We start from the raw sequence: 19,898 nt of genomic DNA on the forward strand, positions 1-19,898 counted from the left end.
TCAAGTTTGTTTGTGGAGTCATACATAGTAGATTTGGGAGACATCACTGATGATATACATCTTCTCTTTGATGAAGAAGATCCTTCTTTATTTGTTGTGAGGGCTCACTCTGACACTCCTATACATCCTCTACATGATCGGTCTTACCAGGTTGATATGATTGTGGATCCTTATGTATAGAAGTTGCAGGAGGTCTCTTTATCATTTGAGTAGACACATGGTTCTTTGGAATATATTCTACATCCATCCTTACTAGATCTGACATTTTTCTTTTCAGCAAAGTTGGAAGGGGTGATAGTCAATATCGACATAGGGACAATTGAGTAGGTTTTAGAGACACCATTCATCATCAGGATTCTTTCTACACATTGGGGAAGCATCTCATATGTAGCTATTATATTGTTTCTTCCAAAGGGGAGGAACATTATTCAGTAGTCATGGATCAACTTCTACATTGGAGCAACTATCACTTATCAGCATTCTACATTTGGTGGGGGGGACTACCTTGTCTCCTTTCTTCTTTTTCTCTTTTGGGAGGGACCTTTTTCCTTTTTTGGGATTGTGTTCTTCTCATACTTCTCTTTTGTATATACTTGATGTATGTCATAATGGGGGGTTCTTGATTACTCCATCCATCCATGCATCTTGTTTTTTCATCTCTCTTTTTTTTTTTTTTTTTGGGGGGGGGGGGGGGGGGGGGTCCCATGTGGTTTTCCCTCTTTCTCTTCTTTATAAGAGATTGCATTGCATTTTGTACATGGGTACCTAACATGGCCTAGTAGCTAGGACCCATCATGCATTTTCATTATAGCTTTTGTAAGCTTAAGTGCATTCCCCTAAGTTGCACTTAAGGGGGGCGTTGGTGTAAATAAGTATTTACTTATTACACTTCACTTAAGTTTAATTAGGTCAATGCATTATTTTATTATTTATTACGTGAGACACTTAGGAGTTTGTGTACTCATACAAGTTGTCATGTTGACAACATTGGAGTAAGCAACTCTAATTCATCACATGGTGTCTACAACACTAGAATTTGCATAATTAACTGAGTTCTCATGTTGACAACACAGTTATTCATACTCTTAATTAAACACATGGTGTCTATAACATAATTTTACATGTTACACCTTTGTAGGCTTATCCTCTCATCATCACACTTACTTTTGTGCTTAATGGAGGATAATCCACTCCTAGTGGACATGTGCTTGGTTGTAAGACTTATCAGTGTGCTAACTCCTAGACACTCTAGAAGCATTCCAGAGGCCTTTATATTTAGACACTCGTAGTGTACTTGTGCATCAATTGAGTATCATATTGTTATTCTGATCATACTTTGTTGGTCCATTCTATGCTTGTGCTTGAGTTCCTTGATCTTGGGTGATTTTTCCCTAAGGTGAATTATTACAATAACCTCTAAAACTCCTCTATATAAGAGGCCACATCCATGTCTTTTTGTTTCAATCCTTGTCTCCTCTTGTGAAGTTGAATCTCATAGTCCTTTGGTAGGAAATTTTCCCTTAGTTTGGTTACCATTGCATTCCAATTTGTTGTGGGCTTCTTACCCATCATAATCCTCTCATCTTGGAAATATTTCCACTATATTAATGTTTACCCTATGAGTCTAGACTTAGCTACTTTGACCTTATGTGCATCTATCACTCCATATTCAAAATGGTTCTCCATCCCATTTATCCAATCCATTACTACATCAATGTCCAATTTCCCACTAAATAGTGACACACCTTCCAAGGCCTTCCCTCCTAGGGCTTACATGGCTTTCAAGAAAGGCTCTTCATTCAAGATAGGGTTTGGCTCAGGGACAACATCTTCCTCTATTATCTCCTTACCCCTATCATTTCTTTCTTCTTCCTTTTTCTTGGTTGCATCAGCAACTTCATCCAACTTTATATTTACCTCTTCTAAGGCTTTTTCAAGGAGTTTATTATTCTCCTTTTTCTCATCAACCTCTTTGGCTAGCTCTACATTTGTCACCATGCTTGACTCACCTATTGATTCCCCGGTAGCTACAGACATACACTTCCTTCCCAAGTCCTTAACTTGCTATGGTACCACTCTAATGTAACAACTAGTCTTGCTCCCTCCCTAGTTTCTACTTAGGCCTTTCTCTTGACCTAATATGGTTTCTATACCCTACTTTTCTTAGGATCCTATCTATGAGGTCTTAGTCCAATCAAATAGTGAACACCAATTAGTTAGAACAATAACTCTTTTACTCCTTCCTATGCTTGAATTAGCCCTTCTTGCTTCCTTTTCACCAAGATCACAATCTGCCCCAACATCTTATATATCATTACAAATGAAGGTATGACTATCTAGGAAGGCATTAGGACCCTCTTCAAGGCTTACAACCACAAATTTCAATGAAACTCTAATCAAGTTCCAAGAACTACACAAAAATGCTTGCAGATAGGGCTACAAGAAATTAGCCCTCCATTTGATGAAAATTCTGAATAGTTCTCAAAACTCCTTAACAAGGGGGTAAACTAACCATGGATCTAGATACCCTTTTCATAGTACCAAAGGATTCTTGAGGTCTTAGGCTCCCAAACCACCCATACAATATGACCTACAATTGTGCCTAAAAATTGAGTTTTATAAGGCATTGAGCCTGTCTAACAAGAAGTAAGTTTTACCCTCCATTGGACCTTCACCAGTGCCTCCCATTATATTTGGAGCTTCACCACACATGCTTATATCCCACTCCAAGATTTGGTTGAAGCAATCTAAGCATTTAATCCCTCCTAACACCTCTGCAATCTACTGTGATCCCTAACTGTGCAACTATGGCTCGCCTAGGGCATCACCATAAAATCTCCATCCTTTCTTTTCAGGTCCCCTCCTTTATTGTACAATATTACATGGAATCATTTTCCTAGTCTCAAAATCCTATACATATCCTGCGATGGGAAGAGGCTCTATGAATTCATCTTGGCCAACTATCTGGTTAGGACAACAAACTAGCAAAAACCAAAATAATTTAACTAACTATCTATCAAACCACAAAATTGTAATCCAACACTATATATAATCTAGAAAGGAATTAAACTACCACTTCTAATGGTTACCACACTTCTTTCAATCCAATAAAATTGACAAAACTGGGAAAACACAGAACTATCATTGTATTACTATTGTACAAACCATATACACAAAATCAAAACTTCCTCCAACCCCTTGAATAGGTCGAGAATGACCTTATATAGTTGTCCAATGGTCAATCCTAACTATTTTAGATAGTTACCAAGCCCCATCCACAAAGTTGCTCATATGCAACAAAAAGTTGTCAATGTTGGCAAAGACAAGATTGATAAAATTTTAGCAACTTTTACATATTTTTGACTTTGGCCCTCAAGGTCCAAAGGCTACCAAACTTCACCAAAAGCCCTAAATGGACTTAAAACATATAAAAAGGACCTTAAATCACTTATTTGGCCATTCTACCCTCCAAATCACAATAAAAAAACCCTATTTGACCTAAAATGCAACTAGGAGCAACTAGTAACTAATAAGGCTTCCTACACTTAAGACTCCTAAACTTAGGACTAGGCTAGTCCCTTTATTAACCTAGTGGTGTGGCTAGCACCACGACAAGCCAAAATAAACATAGGAGCCCTTGGTCTATCCTTAGCCCACCTAGGTGCCCTTGCACCATAGTCTCTCTTCCTACTTCCTATTTTGGGGAGACATTGTTGGGAGCTTGATCCAAACTCTTGCATGGACCAATTACCATTGGTTACTTGTTTGTCACCTTCTATTAGGCATGTTCTTGATCGATTTGTGTCCCTTTATCAACCAAGTACAAGGTGATAGATGAGCATACTTCAGAGACTTCATACTTTATTTGGGTTCCCCTTCCTTCTTCCTATTCACAATGGGGAGCATTCTTGCATCAAGCACTTTTTCTATCTTCTTCCTGAGGGGAGAAATGTTGTTTGTAGGCATTGATCTTTGTTTTTCCTTCAAGAACTCACCTTACTTGTAGGAGTTTACTCATTATGGGTCGGGGGGAATATCATGTCTCCTTGTTTCCTTCCTATGGGGGGATTCTTGATTGTGTATAGATAACGTATGTTGTAATATGGGGGTTATGATTTCTCCATGCATCCATGCATCTTCTATGTTTTCATCTTTCTTTGGGGGAGTGTTTCCCATGAGGTTTTCCCTCTTTCTTCTCTTTATAAGAGATTATGATACATATCTTTTGTACTTGCATGTTGTACATAGGTAGGTAACATGACTTAGTAGCTAGGATCCATCTTGCATTGTAAGTTTAAGTGCATTATCTTAAGTTGCACTTAAGGGGGGGTGAGGGGTGTTGGTGTAATTAATTATTCTTAATTACAATTTATTGAAGCTTACATATGATAATGCATTATATAGTAGTTTGTATTATGGATACTCGTGAGTTTGCATCCTATCTTAACACATGATGTAGGAGAATTCCACTTTAGGTGGTGCTAGTTATTATCTAATTTCACTTTATGTGTGAAATCCACCTTTAGTGTGACTATCACATTAGCATCCTCTCATTGAACTGCACATGTTTGCACATACTTTGTTGTACAATGGAGGATAATCCACCTTTGGTGAACATGTGATTTTATCTAGTGTATGTGATAGTTTATCACTTGTATATCTCCTAGTGATCATACATTGCCTATATATTCAAGCATTCTACATCATAATTTATCAATTCAACGTTATTCATGTATTAATGATCATTATTAAATCAATCAATTCATCATATCATTTTCCCATCTCTCTTGTGCCATCTATTAAGGTTCTAGATCTTTATGTTTTTATCCATTGCCTAAGGTAAATTTTTACTTGGTATCAAAGCTCGATCTAAATTCTTACAATATTCATGATTATGGAGCATATTGATGGTTTTTAATTATTTTTTGCTTCTAGTATTTGTTCACGAAGTAATGTGTTATCTAACCACCTTTTTAATTGATAGAAAATCACACATTAAAAAAATAAGTTAATTTACATACAACTCTATAGCATGATACATTTTATTAAAAACTATTATAGGAGAATATATTGGGCATAAAATATAACTTTTAATTAAATTGCATCTGAAGGAAGCCTAAATTGAAGCTAACAAAATTCTCCACAAAATAAACATCTTATAAGCAACACTATACTTTGAGTCAAAATATTTATAAATGGTGTTAATTGGTTTAAACTTTTTCGTAATGTTGAATCAAATATAATATCTAAGACTATTGAATCCAAACTAAACTTTTGAAAGGAATGAGAAAAACACTAAAATTATTAAGATATTATATTTGATGAGTAAATCAAGTACTTATTATTCTAGGCTTTTATTAGACAAATTTCTCTTCTTGAAATCCTAATCTTGAATCACTTTCTCAAACCACCAATATTTATCACTTCCTTCCTCCATAGCTTATCATTAAGTTGCCTTCACTTGTCATATTCATCCATCCTTTTTCTTTTACAATTCCTAAATTTCATTAAACAATTTTCAATTTAATTTAATTCCTAAGGAGTTGTCCAATGTTCTAAAGAAAGGAAGGGTGTGAGCGACCTTAAAACCTTTGAAAATTATCCTAAAACCTACAGGATTAAGATTGGCTTTTGACATGCCACCAATAATTTTTCTTCATTCTATTCATTGTTCCTCGAAATATACAACAAAATCGCCCTTGAGAGCCCTCGTTCCGGACGAATTCAAACCAACACATCTCATTTGAATCAAAAGCTACCTATGAATAACAATAATTCTCAAATCATCTTTGCATTTCCAAAGCATTACTCCCCTGATCTCCCCAAAGCGTTACAGGTTTTGTCTCTAATTTATTAACATCCTAGGAACTCATGCATCCCCTGAGTATCCTGTCATAGCCTTCAATTCTAGATGCTTGTCTAGCATTCCAATTTCTTCTTCATGCATGATAAAAATTGCATTGGTGCACCAGATTGTAATTTGACAAATAGAAAATGTGACCTATTCTTGTCCTCAATTGCTGACAGTATCTCAAGCTTTGAATTGACTCGGAGCCGGCCTTGGCTTCCATTCATTTATTTTGATCCTACAGATTTTGAATGGTATGCTTTATTACCTTTAAAGTGTGAGGCGTATCTTGAGTGCATCACCAGTCATACATATCAAGATTGAATCTAGTAAAACGTAACAATTCAAATCACATGAACCACAAAAATCCAATTTGGATATGGAACAATAGCTTCTTAAGTTTCCGCCCGGGTTGCGAATAAGTATTGTTTGTTATAAATTTGAATAAAACTGTATGGGGGCGGGCACCGAGAAGTCCAAGAATATGAAAACCCTTGTTATAAAACACAATGGGGGTTCATGAGAGAATCTTGATGAGTTGTTTAAAATATCTTCAATTGGTGTAGGGAGGTGCAAACTATTTTTTTAATGTTTTTCAAATAGGATGTTAATTACAAGCAAATAAGTTTTCTATACAGTGAAAAAGAAAGAAGAATTTAAAGGCTTGGAAAGTGAGAATGTTATTGGTGCAATTAATCTCATTGGTATTGTCTGCAAAGAAATTGAAATTAATGACAGAAAGTGAGAATGTTATTAGTGCAATTAATCTCACTAGCATTGGTATTGTTTGTAAAGAAATTAATGTCATTGAAGAAGAAAAAGAAAAGATCTATTAGATGATTGAAACTTAGCATAAAGTTCAAAGTGTTGAAAGTTGAAACTCAATATTATTATTTTAATATTTTGATCTTGATACGATACTATGGTTACAAGTTTATAAGGTTTTTGTTATTTATATAATACAATGTAACATTCCAATCTTATTTCATGCTTCTAGGGAGTGTGTGTGTTTTAAATGTTGTTATACTAACGAACCCAAATCCCATTTCAAAGTTTTCTTGTACCAGCAAACAGGAAACCTGAGCTGGCTACTTAGCATATTTTCAGTTTCAAGCAATTTGAATAGAAAAAGAGAAGGAATCGTTTTCTATTTTTCTAAATTTTATTGTAAATTTTCTTATATAACAGCCTAGTTTTTCTCTAAGTTAATCTTCATTTCAAATCTGAGAACATAAAAAAGATTATTTGTTTATTTCTAGCTTGATAACTTCGATTATAAAATATTCTTATTCATTGATCATGCATGATATGTAACCACTGCAACTTCATGCATACTACAGAGAAGGTTCTATTCATCTGGTAAAAGATGTTTCTTAAAAATAAAATCACATTCAATAAGATCTAAAATAATGGAATGATGCGTATGCATGAAGTCACAGTGGTTACATATCTTATATGATCAATGAGTAGAACCCACTTCATGCAATTCTCTTCTGTGGTTACTACTGCAATAATGGAATGATATGTAATTATTGCAACTTCATGCACAATAGTACAGATTAGGCTCTACTTCGCTAGTCATAGATGTTTCCCTTAATTTTTTGTTTTCCTTATTTTTGATCCATTTTAACCATATTAGGGAAATAACATTTTGCACAATCTTTCCTTCCAGATATACAATTCACAAGAGAGCTGATCCTTCCAAGAAGAATTGCAGACGTTGAAAATGCTTAGCGATATAAATGTATTACCAATATTGGAAGTATAACTTAATTTTGGCTTTCCATTGATGGGCTTAATGATATAAAATATTCCTACCATAAAAACATCTATATCTCAGATTTAAAATAGGGGTTACACCGCATTTTTGTGTGATTATGTCTAGTTTCTCTCCTGATATACAACACAGAAGAGAATTACTCCATCCAAGAGGATTGAGTAAATTAAAAATACCTAAAAATAAAGTGCATTACCAATATTTCAGATATTATCTTTCTTGTAGCATCCTTTGCTCCAACAAGGCACTAAAAGAATTGAACCAGCCCTTTGATTGTGCAATTTTAATCAATTCGACTTTGTGACATTGGAAAGCTCCTAGATATTAATATACTCAATAGGAAAAATCTGAATTTTACCTCTAAGTTGCTTGACGTCAGCTGTTTAAGGGAATCTTGAGATCCATTAAGCTGATAAATTGATTATATGTCATAGCCAAAAAACTATAATTGATAATATATATATAACATAATCTGAAGGAAGCCCAATAAGAAATGATGCAGGTCAGGAGAGAAGAAATCTCAAGCGTGTAAATATGTTAACCTACTTCAAGTTAAAGTAGATCAGTATATCAAACCACAAACAAATTTGAGAAATTTTAGCTTCCATTTTGCTTGTTTGATTGACAACAGAAAATTTACATTCTTGTATCTAGGTTTAAAAACTCTCATATCCAATCGTAAGCAATTCACTATTTTAGCTTCTAAGGCCTCTCAAAATTATTTTACAATCCCAAGAACAGTTCTCTTCTACTGTCTTGGAGAGACCATCAAATCCAATTTCAGGTTGAAGGAAATAACATAACAAATAAAACTTATGGACAAACTTGCAATCTCATATTTTGTTGGTCCGTACAGAACAAATCTTTTCTTTTTTGAAGTGCATTGCTTAGTAGATACACATGTTATAATAACCATCCTTTAGGAAGATCACTTCCGTCATCCCTTGTAAACCTTAAGTTTATGATGTAAAAATGAGTCCAGACCACAAGCATTTTCTGAGGAAAACATGCTTCCCATTTTGCATCCGCTTCAACCCAGCAATCTCCCAATGTATATCATAATTGCAGGAATAAGCATCCTAGCCACATTGTCGTCCTTCTTGTCCTTGGATTGGTACATAAAATCTGTCTTTAGGGATTCCCACAAGTCTAAGTTCACATGCATTTGTAAACGAAACCAGGACTTTACAGTTAATCAGGGTCACAGTATCCTTCCACAAACTCCATGCTTATTTATAATTTAGCCTTCTAGAGAAAGTTCAACTGTTTGACCTACAAGCATTGAAAGAAGCTATTTCTTCATCTTTGACCAATTTGGAAAGAGATTTTGTGCGATGGCCATCCAAATTCAAGTTCTTCTCACTACGTCTTTTCCGCTGTTTAATGTCAAAAACTCCACTTGCAAAAGCATCCAATGCTTTTGTGGTTAAGGGGCGAACCCTTGAGCTTTGTCTGCGCTCAGTGAATACATTCTCTTGCAGTTCTCCTTCATTTTTTCCTTGTGTCTTTGTAGGCTTGCTTTCTTCCAGGCAAGGAGTCAAGGCATGTGCAACTCCTGTTTTTTCAGAAGGCTCTTTAATAGGGTAGCTATAACTAGAAGCATGATGAGAGCTTCCTTCAGTTTCAGAACCATCAAAGCATGCATTGCCAGTTAGAAATGTATAACTCGTTGCATTTATCTTTAATTGATCTTGGAGCAATTTCAAGTGTGGACCCATCTCTGGTATCACTCTGTTTCCAATAGAATGTTGTGCAGTGTTGCTGATGCTATGTGCAGAAATGAAATCTCTATCCAAAACAGTCATATCAGTGCTGTCTAGATTGCAGTGACTTGAAGATAACATGGAGGGGCATCTTTGCGATGGGTTAACATCTAAAGCAGCTTTAGAAGTTTCTACTCCTCTCTGTAATTTGATTGTTGTTCCATGAACTTTAGAGCTGTCAGATCCTATCAAACTGGCATCTGCAGTATGACCTTTACGGTCAATAGATGTGCTCAGTCTCCGTTGCTTCCATGGTGATAAGAGAACATCATTTTGATCATCATTTGGCGCCTCTAGAATTCTAGAAAGCTCAATTTTCTCATTTGAATTCTCATTATTTGCAGAGAGGGTGGATTCTTCTGGTTCACTGTTCAACAAATCCTTCAGTAAACAGTGTTTGGGAAATTGGTATTGCTCAGTTAGGGGAGGTGCTACACTATCCCCATCTTCTGCTGCTGATGAGATAATCTGAAACTTTCCACTGTCATCATCTATAGACAAATTCACTCTCCTCCATATTCTAGGCACAAGTTCATCTTGTGAGACCAGACTGGTATCGGCTACTGTAATCATAAGAGAGTCTGAATAGTTTGTGCAGAATCTTGGTTTAAGATAGCAATGACCTTGTCCTAAATTCTCTCTTTTTACTGCTTCATTCACAGGAGCACTGAGAATTTCTGTCTTCCCTTCAACTCCTCCTGATTCATCCCTTTCTAACTCAAGCAACTTTGGATCTGATGCCACCTTACGTAAAACAGCAGTCACAGAATCAAAATAATGGATTCCTCTGGTGAGTTTTCTTCTTGAAAACTTCTGCACGCCAGGGATAAGAAAAACTAAATAATCTCTTAGCCTAAACAGAAACTGATCTTCTGGTTGTTCAGAATGCCATCCTCTTGCCAGTAGACGAGGCCAAACCGCTTCCCAAAACAAGTCATCAGCTCGATTTTTGCTGAGCTTGAAATCTCCAGTCAAACACTTGACAATGTCTTCAATAGAAAAGGAGGAGCATGCCTTGCCCACTGGAATTTCACTATGAAAAGAGAGAACTCGATTTGCTTTTGTTGGACCAATGTGTGCTGAAGTGAGATCATCTTTGCCTTTGCCAATTCCCACAACTTGAACTAGCACATCAGGACCTGCTAATAACTTCAACTTTGTGACTAACTCTTCCATGGAAATTATTCCTTCATTAAATGCCTTCATTATCTGCTAATGAAAAGTAGTATAAGATAAAATACCTCTAGCAGCAGTCAATTTTTGAAACCAACAAAATGAGCATAAATTTGAAAGGTATATAAAAGAGAATTAAAATTAATTACTTGTACTTAGAGATGGAGCATTGATCATATTAGCTGTTTGTTTCTTCCATACTTCTAAGCTATACATGTTTCAGAATCAAAAGTAACAACTTTATCCAATTTGATCTTGAACATTGATTCACTTGTGGGAAGCACAAAACAAATCAGTCACAATGGAAAATACTTTTCATACTCAACAAACTAATTTGGTATAAATTTGTAATAGACATTAGAATTTAAAATCATCTTTCCATTACTCTTTGGCATGAAAAATGTGTAACTCTATCTTTCACAGTTAACATAATTTGTGGTGGAAAAGCTTCACCTTTGGAACCTCATCTTTGGAAGGCTCAGGAATGTGTGGGATCAGACGTGTCAACAACTCCTGCTGCCGCCATCCAGAGAAAATACGCTGACCCTGGATACGATTTCTGCTTCGCATCTTCCGGGATTCTGCCCATCTGCAATATGATTTAGTTCTGAAGAAAACTCCATAATAGTATGATAAGATATCTCCTATTTCTTTGGTTTCTACAAATCCCTTCACAGCATTGAAATTCTTCCCAAAAATATATAGGCCAAGGATAAATAAATCTTCCTCAATTTTACTCCATGGTGCACTTGGGCTACCAGGCACTACAATGCTACTTCCTGAATTTGCATCTTCTCCTTTACCATCAATTTTCAGGTGTGGACAATGGCATGTGGAACCAGAGATCTGTTTTCTAGGGTTTATTATATCAGCTTTGATCTTCTTGACTCTATTCCAACCTACTCTGCCCTTTTTTCTTTTCCCTAGGCAAGAATAAAATACTTCAGGTATATTCTCGGCTGTTACAGCTGAGTCTGTACAAGTATCCTCTGCTGCTGAGATTTTAGTTTTGATATCTCTAATAGAAGAAAATTCATAATTCTCTGTGAATTGGGCACTGTCACTGAGCTTATAGGTACAACCTTCATCTTCTGATTGTATAAAACCATGCTGATGCAACCCATCATTTGTTTTAACAGCTACACTTAACAAGGACTCCTTTGAGGCAAGTTCCATATCAGAAAATGGTCCATTTACATGTGTCATCTCATACTCTTTTACACTACCCGAGGGAAGAAAATATGAGATCTGCATTACTGGCAAAGTTAGTCCTTCTGCAAATCGTTGCATACTGTGTTTGTCATTGTTACCCTTATTCAGATTGTCAGTCATTCCTAGTAGACAATACTCCATTTGGAGCTCAAATGGCAATATGTTGGCTTGATATTTGTCTCCTATTCGGGGAAAAACACGCTGATTCTCAGAAAAATCATCAGAATTTGTGGAATCCCATGACAGCGATGGACTTTCAGGTACTTCCTCCACTTTCCAAGACTCTTCACTGTTTTCAAGAACAGAAGATTCCATTCTTCTATTTTAGAACAAGTGGACTTTCCTTGAGAGATCTGAACAAGAAAGCAAAATATTTTGAGGCTTTAGCTGAATCATATGCAGATGAAACACATGCAAGATATAAACTCCTTCAAATGCAACATTGTCACTTATTAGAAAAGGGAAGCTACCATTTAAACAAGGAAAATTCTTCTTATGTAAATTTGCATCCTTGAGATTTCAAGGAAAACCAGTTCAAAGTTCATCTAGGCTTGCCTAACCATGCCAATGAAATATTATTCATAATGTTACAAGCTTGAGGGATAGATCCACAGAAAGTGATCAAAAGTTGATGCATATCACTACATCTGTTGAGTTGAGGGGCACTGAAGGCGGAAACAAAGGTTGTAAAAGATGAAATTTCTTTTACGTGCATGATATGAAGCAACATATTAAAATTCCTTTTACAGACATAAATGTTACATTGGCAGACCCAATTTGTCCCACAATTGAAGTGCATAAAATATGACAATGTTTTAAGGGCATGTAGTATCATAACTAATGCTTCAAAGAAACGAAAAAAACTAGATGGGTAATTCTTGATAATATCTAATTTGAAACAGAACAAGATGATCATTTTGATCTTCATAGGAGCGTAGATGAGATAAGACAAGATAAATTTATTAATGTCCAACAGAAGACCACAAGGAGTCTATGGGACTGAAAGCTTACAACCAAGAAGACAACAGCAGAAGGAGCACCAAACGGTGTCCTGAAAAGAGAAAACAATCAGTACATGACAGATAGGAGGAACATAAAGCATGCATCATATTGTGTACAAAAAGACCATCAAATTTGATGGCGCTTGGTATGGTTAGGAAAGAAGCGACACCTGATAGCAGCACAACACTGTTATGACTATTGGCGGTCATCCATTTTGCAAAATCAAAACAGATTATATAATGAAACCAAGCCATATACATTCATATCATCTGCAAGATTGAATGCCACGCATAGAAAGGACCTTACTGGAAATATGGTTTTTCTATGTGACTACTAATATAAAATGCCATTACAGTGGCAACAACTTGATATTTATTAACAATGATTGATGAGGCAGTATTCAGGTAAGTAGTTATCTGTTCTGATTTCTTGAACACAATAAAGACTATATGCATTCTCCTGATCATTAGAATAGTTGATCATGAACAAGCATGTATGTTCCATATGTCCTCACTCTTCCTCAGTTAAAACTCAGGGCAGAAACAGAATATTGTCACATGCAACAGAAAAAGGTCCTTGAATGAACAGGCAGTTGTGGACTCTGATGGAAATTATGGAGGCGATTTCCCTCCTTTCTTTTCCAGCTAAAAACTTAAGGCTGGGATATTGTCTGTTCATTGGACATTTGCAAAAAATGGAGGAGACAATACAATCTCAGGAATACTGGGAAGTGCTAACAAAGATGGAACTCTACTATAGCTGAGATAAGAGGAGAAACTTGAACAGATCACTTTGGGAATGCTTATTTTATTATGTTCCAACTTTCAACAAGGAAGTTGCATTCTTTATATGGATTGATTTTTAATTGTTTTTTCTCAGTAATGGCTGTGTAAAACCTAAATCAAACATCCCATCTCAGTTGTCCCAGCCAAAATCTTTTCGCATCTCGTGGTCATAGTAGCAAGAATTTATTTTATCTGCACAGTTCTCAGAGTTAACCGAATTCCCTCATAATCTGTTCCTGTTAGGTGTGGGATCTGTTGTAGAACAAATGTTGAAGTGTTTAGTTGTGAAGGCTGTTCCTTGTATTGTCTTCTTGAGGCTGATGATTACTTATCTAAAAGGTGAACTCTTCACACAAAGGTTCTCCATGGTAAATTTCCTATGCCAGGATTTTTTAAGTATAGTTTTCAATTTCCCCAACTTTTTAATTCTTACATACAGTCCTCTATTCATTTAAGCACTTAAGCAACTCAATAAGAAAAGAAAAAGTTCAACCAAGAGGTTTAGTTAACAGTTCAAGAATTTTCTCAGTTGTACTCCTCAATCTATGTTGCTTTTCTTCTCGTGTGCCAAAATTGCAGGATGCCCATTACTATAGCACGATGTACAAAGGAAAAGGTAATTTTTTCCTTTGCAGTACTAGATATCCACCAAGAACTCGAATAGAAAACTAAGAAACATAGACAGTCAAGACAAGTGGATGCCTCCAGATAATGAAGCAAGATTCATCAAGTTGAAAGTAGATGGGGTGAGTATTTCCCAATCAATGGGAAAGCTTTACCAGTCGAAGAAAATATAAAAGATTCTCATCGAAAGTCTAGGAATATCCACAAAGGGTTCGAAGGTGAGTGAGTAGCTAAGAAAACAGAAGGCCAATAGCAAATTAATGCTTCCAACTTCATCTTCATTCAAAGTGGACGCCGAACTGAAAATTTAAAATTGAGATCCTGCTGTTTGAAGATGAATTAAATGCTGACGAACTTAACTATCAATCTGCTCAAATTATGATATAGTTTAATTTATTCAATACTAGTAAAGTTCATTTAGAAGATTAAAATTGACAAGTCATTCATTCAGTTGGTCCGAAAGCTATATTCATTCTTCAGAAATTATGAAATTACCATCCATTTGTAAATGTAATGACTTTATAGAGTTGGTTAAGGAAATAGATGCATCTTATTCATTATGAAAAGGGGAAGTTTTGATTGTTAGTATTTAAGGGAAAGATGATGCAAAAGTGTGTAGGAATCTACCTATAAATTCCAATAGAAAGCTATACAAATGTGCAACTTATTTAATATGCGACATATTGAAGGACTTCAAGGCCATCTAAGGAAGCCTGTGCTTCTGAGAAAGCCTAAGGATATTGAAGAGGCATGCTACCAATCTCAGTGTCTTGAGGTAGGCAGGAAAAAGAGTCCATCACCCTCTTCAAACAATTCAAAGAACAAGATATCATCAATGCAAAAGGTAAAGGCAAATGGAAAGATGAAACTTGTTGTAATTTATATTCTGAATTGCATCCTCACCAGAGAAGAACGAAAACTGTAGCTTCTTTCGAAGAACAAGAGGTAGGGTGCAGGTCCAATTTGGGTGAAATAATTGAATGCAATTCCATAAATAAGTAGGCATACTAAGAACAATGAGGCTCGTTATAAAGTTAGTAAGCTTACCAAACTCATCCACATTAAGATTCAACCTACGAAAGGAAAGGTTGATTCTCAATTTGATTCTTGATCACGAGAAAGACTTATTTTTAATGAGTAGCTATACAAGCTTAGTTGGACATATATGACCATTTTAATTCCGCAGTCCTTGGGTTGCCTAAAGAAAGGAGTAGAAATAGATGTCACAAAAACAATAATATGTTGTGTTTGAGATAATTCCACTCCAAGCTGTGTTCTTGCACTATCCATATTAACATGGACTAGCAGGTAGTTGATGAGGATTCAAATGACTTGCTCATTAGCTACACGAGACATCAGCCAGCCTCTCCACCACAGCCTGCATTCCCTCGTCTTAGAGTCGTCTTACACCTCCTCTCCAATCACATTCCTGCTGCAACTAATTATGAAATCGCAGCACTTTTATTCCCTAAAGACTTAATAGTCTATCATTAGTCAAGGCTCTCATTATCAACTGCTTGGGAAAAATTCAAGGTATTTTTCACTTCTCTCACCTACAAATCTCTATAACTACTGATATCAGTGCAGCATTGAAGTAAGGAGGAGCTCCAAGCACTCTATAAATAATCCTCTCAGCAGAGCAAGGACAAAACAAAAGGCTGTTAATCCTTCTGAAATCAACATCTATGGAAAAAGGAAAACAGAATCTCAGCATATGGCCACCATGCAGAGAGACCAAAGGCGGTGCTCTTATGGCCATCCATCCCTGTCTATACCTTTTGAGGAGGAACCAGCCACAACATCCTAAAGAAAATCCTTCCCATAAGTCTTATGGTATAATGGATAAGAGCCCAGCTATGGAAGAATGTCTAAATCAAGTTGTTTAACTTTAAACCTCAGCTACAACAAAAACGCACTCCTCTAAATCTGCCTTCCAACATTTCATGCTATGAAAATCTCTTCCACACTTAGAGTAAATGCCTGCACCTCCTCATCACCCCTAAGTTTGACATCCTATGACCCAATTTGGAAAAATCTTGTGTCCAACTCCATTTCCCAAATCCAACTCCATCTATACCCCTCATTTTACCCATTTGAGCCCATATCGTGCACTCTCCATCAGTTAGTTGTTTAATGAAGAGTAATTTGTTTAATGAACTTGACTTTTCTCAAAACTCAACTGTCACAAATGCTGCAAATCACTGAAAAGTTAATCATAATCTGGTTTGCACTCTTGAAGTAATTGTTGATGTGCCTCATACCCAAAGAAAATAAATTTTAAACTCCCACACACTCAAACCCTTTATCGAAACAAGCTTACTGCAGCTGCTGCCTGTGGTAGTTATGCTATAATACATACTAGTATTGACAATTCAATATTATTATTAAAAATCATGAGAACAACCTACAGGCCATCAACTTGTTGATTGCAGAAAATATCAGGTGTCATATCATTGAAATCATCCAAGAGGATACAGAACTTTCAACTCCAACTTGACATTAGTTATTCCAAGGATAGAGCTCCAGCAATAGTGGGACTGCAGCTAGACAGAAACAAATAACCCTCAAGCCTTGGAATCCACTGCAAGAGGAAGACTGGATTTACAGCATTTATAGTTACTATATGGAAGCAACAGATTCCATGTTTTTTTCTAAGATATGTTTTTGCAGTCTCCTTGATGTAAAATCTATTTTTACTTCTCCACGCTAGCTTTTTGGGTCCTCGACAATAGCATTTTTGTTCTATATTGCTATTGTTTAGAATTTTGAAGAGCATGAGCTGCTAAAAAAATTAAAAAAGAAAAAGAAAATTGGGTTACAAGCTTTTACATTGTTAAAAAAGTAAAAGGATAGTATGACTACAAGCTTCCTTCTTTTCTGCATTAGCTGTTTTATCAATATGTGTGTGCATACAATTTGTTCTTCCCCTTTGATGTCAAGAGTGTCATTAGCTGTTTTATCAATATGTGTGTGCATACAAACATGTTCTTCCCCATGATATCAAGAGTGTCAGTGTTGGCAGACAATATAAGTGTCCTAGACATAGTATCTCCACAACAAGAGCTAACAAACACAGTTATCCAAAGAAGTGGAAGGCCACAATATAAATTCATTCAAAGTTGGTCAATATTTTCCTTCATAAGTGCTAATCAAGCCAAGATATTGATTAGAATTTTGTTTTTCTTCTGATTGGAGAAATGCATGTTAATGACACAGTTGAGTACAAGGCTATTCCTACCATGTCTACTTAAAAGGTGCTAGAACATGAAAATTGTTTGTTACTAGATTGTCCTCTCCATGGCATTGGTCTCTATAAGCAATTATTTAACTAATAAACTGAAGTTAAAAAACAATATCAATGTTTGTTAGATCAACATGTAATCCATCCTATCTCTTTTCCATGACATTCTCCTATTGTTGTTGTATCTAGAAAGAAGTTTTGTGGAGAATGTGTATTGATCGTCGAGCTTCAAACAATATAACCATCAATAACAAATTGATGCTTTGTTGGACCAGTTTCAACATGCCAAGTGTTTTGAAAATTAGATTTGAAATCCAAGTATCATTATGTGACAAAATAAGGAGAAGGATGCGTAGAAAACAATATTACTGCTCCTTCCTCTTTCTCTGTCCTATCAACCAGACTTCTGCTCCTAATCTTGCAACCAGATCACAAATCTCGCATCCAATAATCCCTTGGATCGCTTACTCGCATTCTCTAAAGTCCAAACACTCTGCTCCTTTTTGCACTTCACATAGAACATACACTTAATACTTACAATCAAGTAAAACATCTTTCCTTTATACCATATCTTCAAAATAATTCCTTGAGTCAGCTTTGAGGCTTTCCTAATTAATTATAATGAGATAATTAATCAATTCGTAATTACAAAAGCACTGTTGACTCACAGTCTATACAACTTTTCACACATGCGATACTAGGGCTTGCGCACTTGTTGATATCATCCTTAGACTGTCTTATGTCACTTATCGACCATGCATCTCCAGATTATATCTTTGTTAGAAGATATAATACAAACATTAGAAACCGCTTCTCAAGTACTCTTGCTCTGCTCTGCTTTCTATAAATCAGGCATAACTTTCGTATGTCTTCGACTTACTGCGCATTGAAGTGTAACATCAGGACACAATAGGGAACATGTCCATGACTGCACATCACCAGACAATCAAAACATTATCCGTACAACTATGATCTCTATCTTCTACTCTATCAGTCTTCAAACTTACTGCTATGTTGACATCAATGACAAACACAATCATGAATGCAACAGGTCAATACTCTCCAATGTTTAGGATACTCTCCCAAAGGAATATCATCAGCATTCATGCTAACACAAAGTTCATAAGGGAATGTGTCATGTCAAAAGTAAGCCTAGCAATAAATAAAAATTGTCAATGCAATTATTGGATCCTTCTAGACTGTAAAAGATCATCTCCGTGGATTTTGTACGAAGTTTTCCTTGATCAAAAACACATCTCGATTACTTGTTTTCTATGAGGACTGGTTATGTAAAATGTATACTTGTTCCATTTTAAAAGAATCCTAAGGGAAATGTAGTTGAGATGATTTTCACTTATGTTTGGGTTTAATTTGGTGTGTTGGGCTTTATCATTCCAAACAAGGATAACAACTATATGGACAGGCTTTAAACCACAATGTAGAAAAAGATGGGTACCAACATTGAAGGATGTGGTGCCTCTCCTATTTGATTTCTGTAAGTTGTCCTGATGGATGCAACCATGATGATCTAACCTTGTAAATGATTATGATTGGGGCCCGTGAGTGGTCTACGCCCTTGGGGTTATTTGATTATGTTATTTGATTGTAATGTCCCCCTTTCTAAGGTGGATTTTAATAATAATATAGTTAAATATAAGATAATAAATTAGTAATAATTAAATCTATAATGTACTAAATCAATATTATCATTATAATAATCTAAATTATATAATGATAATATTACTATGATAAGTAGTGTTATAAAATATTTCATCAAAAATGTGTTTATGTTAAATATAATAATTATTAAATATAAAACATCTAATACAAAATATTAATTATAATAATATATATATGAAAGTGATATGTTAATGGAAAGCAACCTAACTTTAAAAATAAATAATTATAATAAATGTATTAGAACTATAACATGAATATGAAATATATGCCTATATTTAGTCATATATATTTAATAATAAAACTATTATGAATTGTATAAAATATATATTAGACATAATAATAATATAAATGAATAAATAAACAATACTATCAAAAGTAAGTAATAGCTTCAAAAGGGCATGACCATTCGATCATTTTTTGATATATATATATATATATATATATATATATATATATATATATATATATATATATACTATCGAGAGGGAAAGATGAGAGGAGACCATCAGACGAAGAACGATCAAGAAAATAGAAGGAGATAATCAGAAAATAAGGAGTAGAGGAGCTACTGAATGATAGGGAGAGTTATTCGTTCCACTACTACACGATCTATACATTATACGGGTAGAGACCATCAGAAACCAAATAATATTTGCACTCTAAATGGATAGTATAGTCAGGGAACGTGGAGACTAGGAAGGAAGAGACGATAAGAAAACAAATGTGAGGGGAATCCACATAAAGCGCAAGGCATACAAGAAGTCAATACGATAGGGATCAAACATAGTCACCT

At 35.4% G+C, this 19,898-nt stretch overlaps 1 protein-coding gene across 4 annotated transcripts in view; it reads right to left on the bottom strand.

The window, feature by feature from the left end:
- Nucleotides 1-8,211: 8,211 nt before the first annotated feature.
- LOC149540799 (uncharacterized) overlaps nucleotides 8,212-19,898 on the bottom strand; it is a 49,158-nt gene continuing 37,471 nt past the window's right edge. For all 4 annotated transcript variants that reach the window (XM_089801885.1, XM_089801884.1, XM_089801883.1 and 1 more), the window contains 2 exons: nucleotides 11,015-12,126; nucleotides 8,212-10,597 (listed from right to left, as the gene is read on the bottom strand). In XM_089801885.1, the coding sequence (XP_089658011.1) occupies nucleotides 8,885-10,597; nucleotides 11,015-12,088 (2,787 nt within the window). In that variant the 5' untranslated portion in view covers nucleotides 12,089-12,126 and the 3' untranslated portion in view covers nucleotides 8,212-8,884. The remainder of the gene's footprint in view (nucleotides 10,598-11,014; nucleotides 12,127-19,898) is intronic.

This window comes from Cupressus sempervirens, chromosome 9 (assembly GCF_028749045.1).
Source record: "Cupressus sempervirens isolate cs-2001-9-10 chromosome 9, ASM2874904v1, whole genome shotgun sequence".
NCBI lineage: Eukaryota > Viridiplantae > Streptophyta > Pinopsida > Cupressales > Cupressaceae > Cupressus > Cupressus sempervirens.